The sequence below is a fragment of the Rhincodon typus genome, chromosome 13 (assembly GCF_021869965.1).
Source record: "Rhincodon typus isolate 14 chromosome 13, sRhiTyp1.1, whole genome shotgun sequence".
NCBI lineage: Eukaryota > Metazoa > Chordata > Chondrichthyes > Orectolobiformes > Rhincodontidae > Rhincodon > Rhincodon typus.
Window position 1 is genome coordinate 4,647,139 of NC_063344.1, and position 16,930 is coordinate 4,664,068.

General features: G+C 41.4%; 1 protein-coding gene across 8 annotated transcripts in view; it reads right to left on the reverse strand.

The window, feature by feature from the left end:
• Nucleotides 1–16,930, reverse strand: part of LOC109932287 (transcription factor Dp-2) — a 189,224-nt gene that overhangs the window by 69,602 nt on the left and 102,692 nt on the right. For 6 of the 8 annotated variants that reach the window (XM_048604636.1, XM_048604638.1, XM_048604635.1 and 3 more), the window contains one exon: nucleotides 2,602–2,705. The exons of 1 other annotated variant lie outside the window; for it this stretch is intronic. In XM_048604636.1, the coding sequence (XP_048460593.1) occupies nucleotides 2,602–2,705 (104 nt within the window). Of the gene's footprint in view, nucleotides 1–2,601; nucleotides 2,706–13,037; nucleotides 13,457–16,930 lie in introns of those variants that run through there. One more of the 8 variants, XM_048604637.1, reaches the window with a different exon arrangement.

A 16,930-nucleotide genomic window follows, 5' to 3' on the forward strand; every position in this document is an offset into this window, starting at 1 on the left:
CTTGGCAGAGAGTAGGAAAGTGTGAGATCATGGACTTTTGTGGGAATAATCAAAAAGTGGACTACTATTTCAACAGCGAGAGACTCCAAACAAGTTCAGTGAAGAGGTGACGTGTACATGGAACACAAAAAGTTAGCGTGGAGGCACAGAAAGTAATTAAGAGGCAAATGGAATTTTGGCCTTTATTGCTCAGAGGTTGGAGTTTAAACAAAAGGGATGTCTAGTTACAACTGCATAGGGTTCTGAAGCACTGTGTAAGGTTTTCATAGCATTCTTAGAGTATGGAAGCAGGCTATTCAGCCCATCAAGTTCACACCAACCTTCTGAAGAATATCCCACCCAGACCCACCTCCTACCCTATCCCAGTAACCCTCCATTTCCCATGATTAATTCACCTAGTCTACACACTCATGGACACTATGGTAATTTATCATGGCGAATCCACCTAACGGGCACATCTTTGAACTGTGGGAGGAAAACCACGCAGACGCAGGAAGAATGGGCAAACTCCACACAGACAGTCACCCAGGGCTGGAATCCAAACCCAAGTCCCTGGCAACTTCAGAAATGGGATCCATTTCTGAAGAAGGGCCTAGGCCCGAAACGTCAGCCTTCCTGCTCCTCTGATGCTGCTTGGCCTGCTGTGTTCATCCAGCTCTACACCTTGTTATCTCAGATTCTCCAGCATCTGCAGTTCCTACTATCTCTGAAATTTTTGAAGTTGTTGCTTTCTCTTTCCAAGGTAAGGAAATATTATTTATGGTGTTTAGTTTTTCCACAACATACTTCATATTCAAAGTTCCTACTTGTTTCTCTTTCTTGCCTATTCATGCTGTCAATTCTGTGGGAGCAACGACATATAAAAAAAATGTCCTGAGCAGCTAAATAGAAGTTTTAAACATCAGGTCAATTCGTCAAAAGTAATGAATGACCTTACTGTGTTATGGATATTGCCAGGTAAATCTTGAAAACATATTAAAACAGGGCAAGTATAGAAATGTGGTGACCCTGAGGAGAATAGTGCACTTGGATGAGATAACATGCCTGCCTGCAATGTTCTGAAGTTTAAAAAACAAAAAAGAAGATCCATAGGATTAAAAAATACTGTATCCATGAGAAGTTAGCAGCATAGAAAACTGCATTTTGTTCTGTACAGATCCTTATTTAACTATACAAAACTCCTTTATTTGTCAACTACTTGTAAAACTCTACATCTTTTGTGTTTAGTTGAAGTATTTCTGGATCAATGTTTTGAGCTGTAAATTGCTAGGTTCAGTCAATGTGCTCTATGATCCATTTTCATGAGCCAACTTGTTTGTATTCAGTCATTTAAGGATAGAATTGGGCACAGGATTGATAAAATATCATTTTCTCCTTGATCCATATCAAGAACTGAACATGTAGGGCAAGGCTCAAAGTCATTATGACAATTCGGCCCATTTAGTCCATGCCAGCTCTCTATAAAGCAATCGAGTCCATCCCATTCCACTGCACTCTAACCTGTGTTGTCCCGCAAACTTGTTTCCCTTAAATGCCCATCCAAATTGCTTTTGAAGTCCTTCATTATCTCTTTTTCCCCCGTCAGGAAGTTCCGGGTCATTGCTATTCAATCAGTGGAAAAAAAAACGCTCCTCACAATCCCTTGCATTTCTTCTTGCCCAAAAGTTTTGTGTCTGTGATCCCGAGTTCTTGCACCATCAGCTCATAGTAGTGGTTTTCCTCTATCTATCTAATCAAAACCTGTCATAATCTTGGGAGACAGGAGACAAATGCTCCGTGTAGTAGTCCATGTTTGGTACATTGGAGATTCCACCTGCACTGAACCTTACAGTCTTCAAGGTCTACATTCGCCGAATGTAGTTCACACATAGCTCATCGACAATGCTGTATAGGGTTTCAAATCTGCACTGACAATAAATGTACAGCTTGCACAGTGTTTCAAACACAACAGCTTACTGCAAAATTAGAGACTGTTCAAGTTGTTTTACCTAGATAAAATACTCATCAAAAAAACAGTTCTATGGTAATCTAAATTTCCAAGTCACTGAAATGCATTTGATTGTCTCTCTCTTGTGTTCCTCTGTGCTCTCTTCCCAAGCCTTTATTTCTGTCAAACAGATACCTTTTGCAGGTCATCATCATTTGGAGGTGCCGGTGTTGGACTGGGGTGCCGAAAGTCAGAAATCACATGACACTAAGTAATAGTCCAACAGGTTTATTTGACATCACAAGATTTCAGAGTGCTGCCCCTTCGTCAGGTCTGACATATTCTGATGAAGGGGCAGTGCTCTGAAAGCTTTTGATTTCAAATAAACCTGTTGGACTATAACCTGGTGTCGTGTGATTTCTGACCAGGTCATCATGAGCAGCAAACCTGCGCTTTTTTAGTTCACCGCTTTGCTTAGCCAAGTCCCCTTCCTTAGATTTTGAATCGGTCCATACTTTATTATTTTTGTGCCAGTCTTCAGTTCTTTTCTGAATCTTTAAAGAGTATTGCAGTAGTCTTGAACATATTAATATCTTATATGCATTCATCGCTCGCTTATAGATAATGGAAGTTAGTTATGAATCAACCGAAGGGTGAAAATGTACCATACTCACCATTTGGGGTGCAACATTCACGTTTGCTAGGCCTAAGGTTTTAGGTAAGATCTTGGTTTGAGAAACAATGTTGGAAACTGATGCTGCAACCATGGATATGCTATCTGGAAACAAATGACCAAACCAAAAATGTATTAGTCAATCACTAATGACTCTAATAGATTCTTGAGATAATCTATTTAAGATTCACATCAAATCCCTCTTCTTCTATCAGCAAGTTTTGATGTACTGTATCCGTGGTAGGACTATATCACATGCCAGAATAATATCACAAAATGCTGGATGCTCTACATGGTTTTGGCTTTCTTTTCTGACTGTTTCATAGTGCAAGACATTGTTCTGCTTTTCTCATTAAAGAAACCAAATGCATGCCAAATTAATTGCTTTAAATGAGAATTCAAAGTGGAGTTAAAAGTCAGACTAAATATTAGGAGGGAAAGGATTGATGCTAATTAAACTAAAAAGACTTTTACAAGCAAAATATTCCTTACAAAGAATTGAAAACAGGTCCATAGTTTCTTTGCAAGAAACAAAGATACCCTGCCTCATTTGATCCTGTGGACAACTATTTATCTTTTTAGCTGAGCAACTACAATACAAGGTAATGACCAGCCACCATCTAGGTGTCAATGCTGTATTTATCTGGACGCCATGAAGCGCTTATGTGAATTAGTGATTGACACAAGGAAGCCTAAATTCTATTAAATCAACCTAAGTGGCACACATTAGAAGAAAGGCTTAAAAATGCAGTAATTTATGGCTTTTACCTTTAAAGTATTATGGAAGCCCAGTGTTCGTGATTCTAAACCTCATTTTATGGCTCTCAGTTCTTAAGTTTTGTTTGAAGCACTTACAGAATTTCTTGCAGTGATCTTTTTAGCAGAAGCTTCAAGAGTTCTGTGCCGCTATAAAATCAGAAAGTCCACTCTCAACAGAAGTGTGAGAAAGATGACACTATTTTACCTTGTCCAGCCAGATACAGGCAGGTTTGTGTGCATCACTTAAATGTATAAATATCCCTGAAATCAAAGCCGATAAAACTTAAAGCCAGGTACAGCTACCAGCACACAGAGCTCCTCTACAGACTAAAGTTCATCACTGGGACTTCTCAGGATCGATCCAAAGAAAGCAAAAGTAAACATTTGCACCAGCTCATAAAAAGTAATATCTGTATACATTTTGGAACCAATGCCAATAAAGTATATAGACTTTAATCTATCCAAAAGGCTGACAGCTGCTGCTATTCTGTCAGTCAGCGAAGGGCCTAAACTTAAATTAATCTCACCAAGGTATATCAAAGTTCGAACTCCACTCTAATTATATAGCTATCAAGGAGTTAAATGCAGAATTAATATGACATTGACAATTCAATTCACAAAGACAGTCTGGTAATCAATCATATCAATTAAAATAAAAGCACTATAGACCCCAGCACTTTCTGTTTTGCTTAACCATATCTATTAATCAGTTGTAAACTCAGTGCTTAAACTTACAGGGTGTTGGCTATGATTCTGAGGCTAATAAACAACCATCAGTTCAGTACTGTTAACTAACTTCTGTAATCATTGGTAAGAAAGGTTTAATTCGTTCACAGCAAGTGAAAACCCAATTAGGAGGCTGGCACTCTTGCATGGTATTGGTTGCTGTAAGGTCATTTGGCTAGTCAAACTCAGTTATTATTAACTCCAAAGCAAAAAATGAATGAGCAGAGTGTTAAGGGGAATGGCTAGCCTGGTGTCCTTGATGAATAACCTTGGCAGGGCATTGGAATCACTACAAAAGCCTTTCTTGGCATAATTTGATTTTGTGTGAAAATTCCAGCATTTATAGTTTTATCTTTTAGTTTTTCTGGTATGCACATTTTAAGAAGTTTGTGCTTTAATTTCTCCCTCTGTTTGAGTTATGTTATTGTTGCACACTGCCCCATGACTGCAAAAGGAGACATAGATGACCGAGTTGAAAGTTTCTGCTCCATGATGACAAATTCACCCCTCCAGCTGATCAATGAACTTCAAATTTACTGAATAGATCACCTCAAACCCAGAAAGAAGAGTCATTGAGCTAGTCAAAACATTTGAGGATAAAGATCAGCAAGGTGGGGACAGTTACTCAAATAAACGTTTCATACACAAATACAGAAAGACTTAAAATGAAACAAACAAGCTAGAAGCATTAATTCAACTCTCACGTAATAGTTATCACTGAACCCTGTATCTAAATCTGGCAGGACTGGATGCCATACATTAGGCTCCAATTAGGGACCATTAAACCTATAAACAGCAATCTGAACACCCAGAAATTTCACCAGTAGAATGACACCATACAATTTCAAAGCGTGGAGCTGGAGGAACACAGCAGGCCAGACAGCATCAGAGGAGCAGGGAAGCTGACATTTCGGGTTGGGACCCTTCTTCAGAAATCTTTGTTGTCTCTGACTCCAGCATCTGCAGTTCTTGCTATCTCAGTGATTTATAACCATACGATTTCACATGTTTTTTTAAACAAAACACAAACTTTACTGTATATGGAATAAATTAATCAAAGCAAATATGCGCCATTAATATTATTTATTACCACATCCAAAGAAATGTTTCATGTTACAACATGTTGAAGTTATTTACTTTTGTAAGGATTGCCCAAAGGCATGTCTCTTAAACTATTGTAATGATCCTCAGTCCCATCCATTCTCAGAGGTAAACTTTCATTTACTTATTCTTGACAATGGACACCTTAGTCTATCGTTCTGGTTACTACCAAAAACCTTCTGCTACTATATTCTGAGATGAGGATGAGGGGACCACAGTCGATTTTTTCCACAAGGCTCAAACTAGGCATTCTTCCAACTGCTTTCCCCTCAAGGAAGCCAAACTGAGATTACTGACCTGCATTCCATGTGGCAGAGGATGAAGTTAGCTTTTTCTCTGCTTTCGATGCAGGCCTAACTATCAGTAATCTACTGAGCTATCTCCTCACAATGACATACACCACACTCCAAAACAAGCTGCCAGTGAACTCTCACCAAACACCCAGATAAATTGAAACCAGAGAATCTTCTGACATCCCACCCATCTCCATGACAAAATGCTGTGCTGGGATGTTCTCAAATAGACCTTCAGGTTAATTATGTTTCATAAGCAATGGTTTCTTTGATCTGATGAACTAAATTGCTTTTCAATGAATGCTTTCGAACTGATTTAGCTCTAATTCACAAAACGAAACATCTGTTTGGACTGTCAGTTCTGAGGAAGGGTCACCAGACCTGAAACATTAACTCGGATTTCTCTTCACAGATGCTGCTAGGCCTGCTGAGCTTTTCCTACAATTTCTGTTTTTGTACCTGTTTGGACTGCCCTGTCTGAAGTGAGCACAGAGACCAAGCCCCCAAAAGATACTCAGGCAATTTTCTCAGCACATGATTTGTTCCTGTGGATTTTTTCACATGGTCATCCGTGGATGGAACAAAAAGAAAACCACACAATACATTCAAGAACTAATAAATAGATGTTTTACCTCCAAGAGCTGGAACTGATGACAATTTAAGTAGTTTCAGAGGCTGTGACGTACCGTTTGTGTGACCCTTACAAAAGTAAATACATTTAAGATACTGCAATATAGAAGAGAATTCTTGAGAGAAATGAGAATTGATTCTAAGAGCACAGCATGTGTTAGTGTAGCTGCTGCTTCTGATAGAAGCACAGTCTGCCACCTCTCCTAATGGACTGAATTGTTAAAAGGCAAAGTTCAGTGAAGCAAGATAGGCAACAAGATGCCAAGTTTCATTTTTGGTCAATGATATGTTAATTCATTTCAGCCTGGATGACAAAACACTAAAGTTGGTTGCAGCTCTCACTCTCTCTTGTTCACTATTTAGTAAAATCTACCCCTCCATTCTAATGTACATGTGCATGAGCTTCGTTGGCTGAGGGTTAAACCTAGCTATGATTCCCTTCTATAGTTGAAGACAACCATGGCTGCAACCAAATCACAAACTTTAATGGGCAAAATAGCCCCTACTGGGACTCTGTAACGACACAAGCAAAATATGATTAACATAACTTGACAGAATCTTATCAAACCAAAATAACACTGTCCAGGGTGACAATGTACCCCTGCCCCTGTGGTGCCTGTCACCAAAAGCCCTCCCCGTGCCACTGGACTCTGCATGCTCCCTCACAATGGAGGCCAGTGGTTGCAACCACAGGAGAGGGGTCGACCATCAGGTACCATGACCCCCTCCATGGCTCGCTGCCTGGACGGATTAATGGCCAAAAAAACGAAAGAACTGCAAATGCGGGAAATCAGAAACAAGAACAAAAACAGATATTACTGGAAAAACTCAGCAAGTCTGGCAGCATCTGTGGAGAGAAACAGTTAATGTTTTGGGTCCAGAGACCCATCGTCAGGACTGACAGCAGTTAGGAAAAGGTTATTTATACAGAAGATGGAGCCTGGGGAGGTGGGAGAGTAAATGACAGCTGGAGTTAGAGCCCAAAGAGAGAGAAAACCAGCTGGTTAAAAGGGGGAACGAATAGCTGCTAACGGGGACTGTTAGTACTGACAATGGGTTGTGTATAGCTTAACTGCCCTCTGGGCAATTAGGGATGGGCAATAAATGCTGCCTAGCCAGTGATGCCCTCATCCCATGAATAAATAAAAAACATCTACCTGTTGCACAGAATTACAGGTACAATTTTGCTGTAATGAATCAAACATACTGCTAAACTTAAAGTAACAATCATATTTCAGTGAGGCACATCGCCATCACATCACCACACTTTCAGATAGCCAGTTGGCGGATTTATGTAAATGAAAATCCTCAAAAGTGCTCATATTCCTGTTCAATAAAAGAACACGGATGTCTTGTAAATGACCAAGGGCACACACAGAATGCTTGCGATCATTTTACAGATAACAATTACAAAAATGTTTTAGCAGGCAAGAAAGAATCTGTGCAATAAAACATGTGAGAGCCATTACTGCTTTTCTTTGCAAGGAGAAAGCAGGAACATGGGACTTTAAAACCAGTCCTAGAAGATGTCAAAAGAGCTGCCTTTTTTCCAAGTTTACGAGTTAATTGGCTGGGACTTGGAAGAGCCCAAATTCTCACCTGTAAATTATAATAGTTATCATGTCATACTATAGAAATATTTAAAAGAAACGAAGAATTGTAAACATTTATGCCACATTACCTCACTTCAAGGATCAATAAGACAAGCAATTAGTTAATATTTTTGAACATGTCATTCAAGACAAGTTAAACAAACCCCTGACAGTGCCCCTTTCATTCAGAATATTTGAAGCAAGTAGTGTCATTAATTGAAATTGAAATGAAATTCCAGAAAAATTGTAGAAATGCCTCTGGCATTATCCATCAGTATGTTAACAATGAAGCTTCTGCAGTCGGAATAGTTTTAGCCACTATCGCAGTCGCTTGAATGGTGTTTGGAATTAAACGTATATAATATCTTGGTGATCTCTTGCTGCCTTCCAGTGCAGTGCACTTTATTTCACATTTTAGATAAATGCAAATAATTAGCTTTCAACAAGGACACTTGCAGCCACTGAAGAGATCATCCTTATTTGTATGGAAGCGTGGGGGAGCAAAAAAAAAAAAAAAATATGCAGCAAACCAATCCCTGGAAACTTCCAACCATCATTAAGGAGGAAATGGGAGAATTAATGTAATCAGTGAACAGCAACGTAAGTTCACAACATAACTGGGCTCTGAAAGGGAAGTGAATTTTAATCCAAATGCCCCCTTTTCCTTCCCTTCCACATCTACTTCAAAGCTCAGTTCATTCTGAAATAGATTTCCTAAAACCTTTTTGTAAAAAATAAAGCCTTTGGCAGATGGTGATGCAGACATGCTGATCCAACTACATAAGTTAGTTTTGATGCACTCAACGTGCCAACATCAAAGGGTGTACCAGGTCTTTTCACCACAGCCCAGATGTGGTTACCCTCTGGTGCCTGGACCATATGCTTACAGTCTGTTTGCACTGCCTTCTTTATTTATTCACCATATGGTCATTTTGGTTGCATTCGATTGACTAATGGTATTACCATATGGCCTTAAAAATCTTTTTCTTTCCTGCTACATGCAAACACATTTTTGTTCAGCTCAAATTTGTCATTGACTTCAGGGAGTGAGGTTACATGATGGTGCTTTCTTAAGTGTTCGATAATTGGTATCAGTTGGTTTAGAGTGACAGTCTGAAAAACATCTCCAATACAAAATTGGAGAAATTCAGAAGTCACATGACACCAAGTTATAGTCCAACAGGTTTGTGTGAAATCGCAAGCTTTTGGAGCACTGCTCCTTCATCAGGTGAAACGATCACTTCACCTGACGAAGGAGCAGCACTTTGAAAGCTCGTGATCGCAAATAAACCTGTTGGACCATAAAAAATAAAATAAAAACCAAAAGAACTGTGGATGCTGTAAATCAGGGACAAAAACAAAATTGCTGGAAAAGCACGGCAGGTCTGGCAGCATCTGTGGAGAGAGAAACAGAGATAACATTTTGAGTCCAACATGACACTTCAAAAGTTCAGGATTCTGAAAAACAGTCATATCAGACTCCAGATGTTAACTCAGAATCTATCCAGCTCTGTCTTAAAAAAATTTCAATGACCCCACCTTCATAGAACATAGAACAGTACAGCACAGTAGAGGCTCTTCTGCCCACGATGTTGTGCCGACCTATTATCGTATTCTAAGCTCAAACTATCCTGCATACCCTACATTTTACTATCCTCCATGTGCCTATCCAAGAGTCGCTTAAATGACCCGAATGTATCTGACTCCACTACCACTGCTGGCAGCACATTCCACATGCCCACCACTCTCTGTGTGAAGAACCTACCTCTGACATCTCCCCTATACATTCCTGCAATCACCTTATAATTATGTCCCCTTATAATACTCATTTCTGCCCTGGGAAAAAGTCTCTAGCTATCCACTCTATCTATGCCTCTCATTATCTTGTACACCTCTATCAAGTCACCTCTCATCCTTCTTTGCTCCAATTAAAAAAGCCCTAGCTCCCTCAACCTTTCCTCATAAGGCCGGCCCTCCAGTCCAGGCAGCATCCTGGTAAATCTCCTCTGCACCCTCTCTAAAGCTTCCACATCTTTCCTATAATGAGGTGACCAGAACTGAACACAATATTCCAAGTGGGGTCTAACCAGGGTTTTATAGAGCTGCAGCATAACCTTGTGGCTCTTAAACTCAATTCCCCTGCCAATGAAAGCCAACACACCACACGCCTTCTTTACAACCCTATCAACTTGGGTAGCAACTTTGAGGAATCTATGGACGTGGACCCCAAGATCCCTCTGTTCCTCCACACTGCCAAGATCCTGCCATTAACCCTGTATTCTGCATTCAAATTCGACCTTCCAAAATGGATCAGTTCACACTTTTCTGGGTTGAATTCCATCTGCCACTTCTTTGCCCAGCTCTGTATCCTGTCAATGTCCCGTTGCAACCTACAACAGCCCTCCACACTATCCACAACTCCACCAATCTTCGTGTCATCGGCAAACTTACTAACCTACCCTTTCACTTCCTCATCCACGTCATTTATAAAGATCACAAAGAGCAGGGGTCCCGGAACAGATCCCTACAGAACACCACTGGTCACCAAGCTCCAGGCTGAATACTTTCCATCCACTACTACCCTCTGTCTTCTACTGGACAGCCAATTCTGTATCCAGACAGCCAAATTTCCCTGAATCCCATGTCTCCTTACTTTCTGAATGAGCCTACCCTGCCTCTGTTGAGGCAGAGAGCTCCAAAGTTGCACAATCTTGTAAAAGGAAAAAAAGTCTCATCTGTGTCCGGAAAGGGCATCCCCTAATTTTAAAACAGTGCCAGACGGCCCAGTGTTGGGAATTTGTTAATATTATGATGTTTGTAGCTTACACCTGTTGTAGGATGAAAGAATTTGATCCACTCAGGAAGTGACTAAGTCTGAACTGAGAAGCAACAAACACAAACATTAGCCTGACAAAAACTGAACCGATGCTTTGTGGAAGGTCTTTGACATTGACATTGACACAACACAAGATCATGCTCAACACTATCCATCTGCAACCTCAAGGTGTTGTTACAGTACAAGATATTCCCCAGGACCTGACAGATTAGAATCTGTTACTATGCAATGTGGGTGGGTACCTGAAAGCATAATGAACAAGTCAAGCTGCTTTCCCTTTTTGGTCCATTAGAGATTGAACTTAAAAACCTGCAAGAAACAGCAGTGTGCAGCTGGATGAACACAGCAGGCCAGGCACCATCAGAAGAGCAGGAAAGTTGACGTTTTGGGTGAGACCTTTCTTCAGAAATGGGGGAGGGGGAAGGGAGCTGAGAAATAAACAGAGAAAGGAGGGGTGGGGCTGGGGAAGGTAGGTGGGATGGTGATAGGTGAGTACAAGTAGGGAATGGTGGGGATTGGTCAGTGAGGTGGGAGGGACAGATTAGGTGGGAGAGAAGATGGACAGGTTACGTCCCACCTATCCACCCCTCTCACCTCACTGACCAATCCCCACCACTCCCAACCTGCACTCACCTATCACCATCCCACCTACCTTCGCCAGCCCCAACCCTCCTCTCTGTATTTATTTCTCAGCTCCCTTCCCCCTCCCCCATTTCTGAAGAAGGGTCTCGACCCAAAACATCAACTTTCCTGCTCCTCTGATGTTGCCTGGCCTGCTGTGTTCCTCCAGCTCCACACTATGTTATCTCTAACTCCAGCATCTGCAGTTCTTGTTATCTCTGCAAGAAACAGCAACTTTCTACACAGGTCGAGATACCAATGTGTAAGATATCTGAAGACCTACAGAAGTCCCAGATAATAGGAGCCTTCATTTGTTTCTAGAGAAAGCTCTAAACATGGCTCTCGAGAGGGAACAGAAGTGTCTCAATAACTGCTAACAATTTTACAAGTCAGCAGCTACATTTGTACTTTATACACTGCTTTGTTTTATAGATCCAACGTCTCTTCTGTGATCATTTCCGTGGCACTCCCATAAAGTTGTTATCTTATGTGTTCATTTAACCAGGGCATTAAAATATCCCTCTCCAAAACCCCCACCCCACGGGATCCTCTGAGATCTTTCTCATTCACATTGACTCAGTAACTTTTGATTTGTAATTGACCTGTTCAGAGATGTTATTACACATGTCTGGAGCAGGTAAGATTTGGACCAAGGCCTCTTGGTTTAAGTGTTACAGTCACAGGCCTTCAGTATTTGTGTTCAATTTATGAGTTATGTGGAGACTCACAGAATCAGAATTAGAAACATTCAATCCCTCAAAAGTTATCAAAACTACAATACACAAGGAAAGCATTAACTGAAGAGACGTCGCTTGGCTTCTGGGAGTTTGAACCATGCAAGGACCTCCTTCCAGAGACAGCGCACGCCCACTGCGCACCATCAGAAGGGTCCAGTTTGGCATCCTCAATCCAGACGAGATGAAACGAATGTCTGTGACTGAGGCAGGAATAAAGTACTCCGAGACCACCGAAGGAGGCCGGTCCATGTTGGGTGGCCTGATGGACCCTCGCCAAGGTGTCATTGAAAGTACAATTGGTACAAAGTGGCAAAAGTTAGCAACAGGTTTTTATTTCAACGTACATACAAACACACAATGATATGCACTTTACACACAAAAAACTCATGCTAAACACACCATTAGTGAGGTCATAGTGGATGCAATACATAAGCATAAAGCAGGTATATTTTAACCAGGCAGTTACTAGCTTTTATTTAATGTCAATCTCAGATTTAAATGAACAAATGACAGAGTGTTCGCAGCAATAGTATCCACTATATTTTTCACCACATAGCAGCTCCAAAACCTATACAGCCTTTAGCTGGAGATTTCACATTAATTTGCAAGTGATTCATTAACTTAGTGATTTCAAATTTTCCAGGTCAGCTCCCAGTTAGGGCAGGAATCTTACTTTAACAGGTTTGAATCAGGTGGCTCCCAGACCACAGGAGAAAGTCGCCCAGTGACTCACTTATCAAACTGCTCACTGTTACTATAATCACAGGCTGGCTCTTCCCATGTTTGCTGTTGATAGGTGTATTAATGGGTTTATCAGCAGCAAACAGAAGAGAGGACCAGCCTCTCTTCACCATATCCTTCCATTCAACTTCTGGCGACAGCTTTTCTCCAACTGGTCATCCCAGCGAGTGAATTTTCATGGGTTTTGTGGGGACTTTTCCTACTGCTCCATGTGTTTTGAGCACTGCTATGAACCACACAGTTTCAAATCATACACAAAAACACCTCTAATCACATCCCTCCACCTCATTTCAGACCGCCAACTACTTAGCCTTTAACTTTCTATTTACTTGATAATATGTGTCGCTCACTATCTACTGAACCTCTTCCTATGATGGCCTTTGTCAGAATGAAATACTTACTATCTTCAATCCTTGCCCATCCCCTTGGAATGGGCTCCATCTTTGCTTCTTCAGAATCCAAGTGCTGCAGGGCTTGAATGTACCTGGTGTGCAAACTGTTTAGCCATCCATCAGCAGATCTGGCTGGACAATGTCAAATGCTATTGTTCTTTGTTCCTCTCTGGGGTCCCATTACTAACATCACCTTCTTCTTCACACACCTTAGCTTCCAAATTTGTACCCACGGGAATGCTGTTGCTTAGTTCCACCAGCAGCTACAATTGTAGTCAAAGTATCTTCCAGCAATGGTTTATTCTTCAGATCATGTATCATTACTTGTGGAGCCCTTGAAGGATTCGCAATGGGGTCTGAGTCATCCCAGCTGTTCAAAAACACATTCCTGACTTACTTACTTTCAGACTCAACTATTTTAAAGGATGACTGAGCAGGCTACTATCCTGAACAAGGCTTGATCTGACTTTTATTTATTGGTTTATGGCATGTAGTGCCATGACCTGCAAGGCCAGCTGCCTATCTTTTATTTACCATTGAGAAGGGGTGGTGAGCTGTCCTTCTGAACTTGTGTGGTCTGTGCAGTGAAGATATACTTCCTCTGTAATCTTCGGTGGTGCTGATGTTGCGAAGGGAGGGAGGATGGGGGGGGTAGGGTGGAGAGAAGAGGAAAACAGCTAGTCCCACAGCTCTACCCTTTTCCTATTGCTCTGAAAATTGCTTATCCGGTTCCCTGTTGAAAGCCATGATTGAATCGGTCTCCAGCACACTCTCATGCAGTACATTCCACATGCTAATCACTTGCTGCAAAGTGTACATTTCACCACTATGGTTCAACTTAAACCAATACCTAGAGGTGAACTTGCAAGTGGTGACAGTACCATGTGCTTTGCTGCCCTTGGGCTGTTTCGCTGCAGAGATCATGAGTTTGGAAAATGCTGGTGATGAATAATTGGTATTGTGCTGCACTGCACCTTGCAGATAGTATGACACATGACAGCCTAGTGTGGTTCAGGGATGAATTGCTAAAGTGGTGGATGTGGTGCCAATCAAGCAGGCTGTTCTGTTCTGGATAATACTGTGCTTCTTGAGCATTTTATGGAGCTGCACACTTCCAGACAAGTGAAGCTTTCTATCATGGGCAGGCTTTGGAAGAGAGGGGAGATACTCACTGCAGAATTACCAGCCACTGAGCTGTACTCAGTTCAAGGGGCAACTAGACATTGGCAATAAATGCTGGGCCAGTCAGTGACACCCACATCCCATTAACAAATAAAGACAGTCACTTCTTCGTATTTGTGAGGCACAATAGTTACTTGCAGACTCCTGCTCCACAAGTTCCATCAATTTAAAAAGATCAGCTTTGTTTTTACAGCTCTTCAAAGACTTTTCTCATCTCTACGTCTACAAGTTCCTCCATTCCTATAAAAATAACTCCAGAACTCTGTTCCTCCAGCTCTAGCCCTGATGTTTTTCCTAATCTCTTCACCCACTATTCGCAGTTGTGCCTTTTGGAATTTCCTCTTTAAACTCTGACTGAGCTGGTTGGAGAGCTGCGGTAAGATCATAACCGCATCTGCCCACCTCATTCCCATCCCAATCATTTTGCGAATGAGTGAGGCAGCTTCAGAAAGCCATCTTCATTTGGCCCCCAGCAGCAGGCTTTGTGACCTGCCTTTGATCTCCAGACAGTCTGTAAGTCCATGCAATCCTTGGATTGGTGGCCTTTGGACTAGATATGGCATTTCCTGCTTCAAACACAGTTCCTTGCCTGCAGTTAGGCAAACTCACACCATAAGTAAAGCTGTTTACGAAAATCTAGCATGGATTTGCCCTTATCCTGATCTTGGTTGAAATCAAATGCTAAGGTAAGGGAATCTCCAACCATCAGGGTCACTGGACCCGAAGCATTAACTCTGTTTTTTCCTTCACAGATGCTGCCAGGCCTGCTGAGCTTTTCCAGCAACTTCTGTTTTTGTTCCTGATTCATAGCATCTGCAGTTCTTTCGGTTTTTATTGTGTATAAGAGGGTAATGCTTTTGAAGTAGTCTACTTGGACTTGAGCAAGGCTTATGATAAGGTCCTGCATGGGAGACTGATGATAGCGAACGTAAGAGTTCATGGATTCCAAGGAAATGTAGCCAATCAGATTCATGAAGCAGACAGAGATTGATGATTGAGGGAAGGTTTTCCTGACTGGAAGTCTGTGTCCAGTCAGGTCTCACAGGGATCAGTGTAAGAGGCCCTTGCTGCCTGAGGTTTATATAAATGATTTAGACTTGAATGTAGGAGGATTGATCAGTAAGTTTGCAGATGATACAAAAGTTGGTGGATAGTAAATAGTGAGGAGAATACCCTTGGATGACAAGAGGATATAGACGGATCAGTCAAATGGATTGATTAGTAGCAATTAAATGGAATTCAATTCGAATAAATGTGCAGTGATGCATTTGGGCATGATAAACAAGGCAAGGGAATACATGATGAACAGTAGGACCCTAGAAAGCACGAAGAATCAGAGGGACCTGGGTGTGCACGTACACCAGTCCCTTAAAATTCCAGGACAGCTGGATAAAGTGGTTACAGGCAGATGGTAAACTTGCCTTTATTAGTTGAGGCACAGAGTTTAAGAGCAGGGAGGTGATGCTGGCTGGCTACGCCACAGCCAGAGTACTGTGTGCAGTTCTGGAATCCACATTATAGGAGGGATGTGATTGCACTGGAGAGGGTACAGGGGTTTACTAGGATACTGTCTGAGCTGGAGAGTTTTAGTTATGAAGAGTGATTGGTCAGACTGGAATAAAAACAGAAATTGCTGGAAATACCCTGCAGGTCAGAAGCATCCGTGGACAGAAATCAGAGTTAACGTTTCAGGTCCAGTTACCTTTCTTCAGAACAGACTGGGGTTGCTTTCCTTAGAACAGAGATTGAGAGGGGACATGATTGAGCAAATAAAATTATGAGTGACCTAGACAGGAAGAAATGTTTCCCCTCGATAGAGGGATCAATGGCCAGTGGGCATCGATTTAAGTTAAGGGCAGAAGGTTTAGTGGAGATGAGAGAAACTTTTTTCTACCAGAGGGTGGTGAGGATTTGGAACTCACTGCTTGTAAAGTTGGTAGAGGCAGAAACCCTCATAACATTGAAGTATTTAGCTGTGTGCTTGCAATGCAAATGCATACAAAGCTATGGACCAAGTGCTGGGAAATGGGATTGGAACAGTTAGGTGGCTGTTTCTGACTGACAGAGATGAGCCATACAGCCCTTTTCTGCACTGCAGATCTCAATGACTATGACCTTACAGTTTTTTTCCAATAGTTGCATTGCTGACTATGTGTTAAAAATGAGAATGATGATTAAAAGCTTCTATCTACCCGCAGTGCAAATGAAAAAGCAAAATTAATATGTTAAATATGGATGGCAGCTCAAGATCATAACTTCCATCCAGTTTCTAAAATCATAAATCCACAGCCAATCTTAAATTCCTCAAATTTAGATTTTCAGCAAGAGATGTTATCCAAAATCAATAAATAAATCACCTCTTCCTCCTGATTAAAAGTAAAATAACTTGTCTAAAATTAGAATTAGCTTTTATTGTCACATGCCCTCAGTCGAATGAGTACAGTGTAAAGTTTACAAGCTGCCACTTATGGCACCATCTTAACTACAAATGTACACAGGCAAAGAATCTTAGTACAAAGCAGGAAAATAAAGAAAGTAAGCTAGGAAATACAACATTACAGTCCTTCTTACTAAAGCGTTAAAACAAAACAAAGAAACACGGTTAATAGTTCAACATCACAGGCCATGCTGGGCTCGCACTCTTCACAACGCTTGAACATGTCCTCACCACCACCTCGGGGCTGCCTGTTCCCACTCTCCCCGCCTCGGGGCTGCCTGTT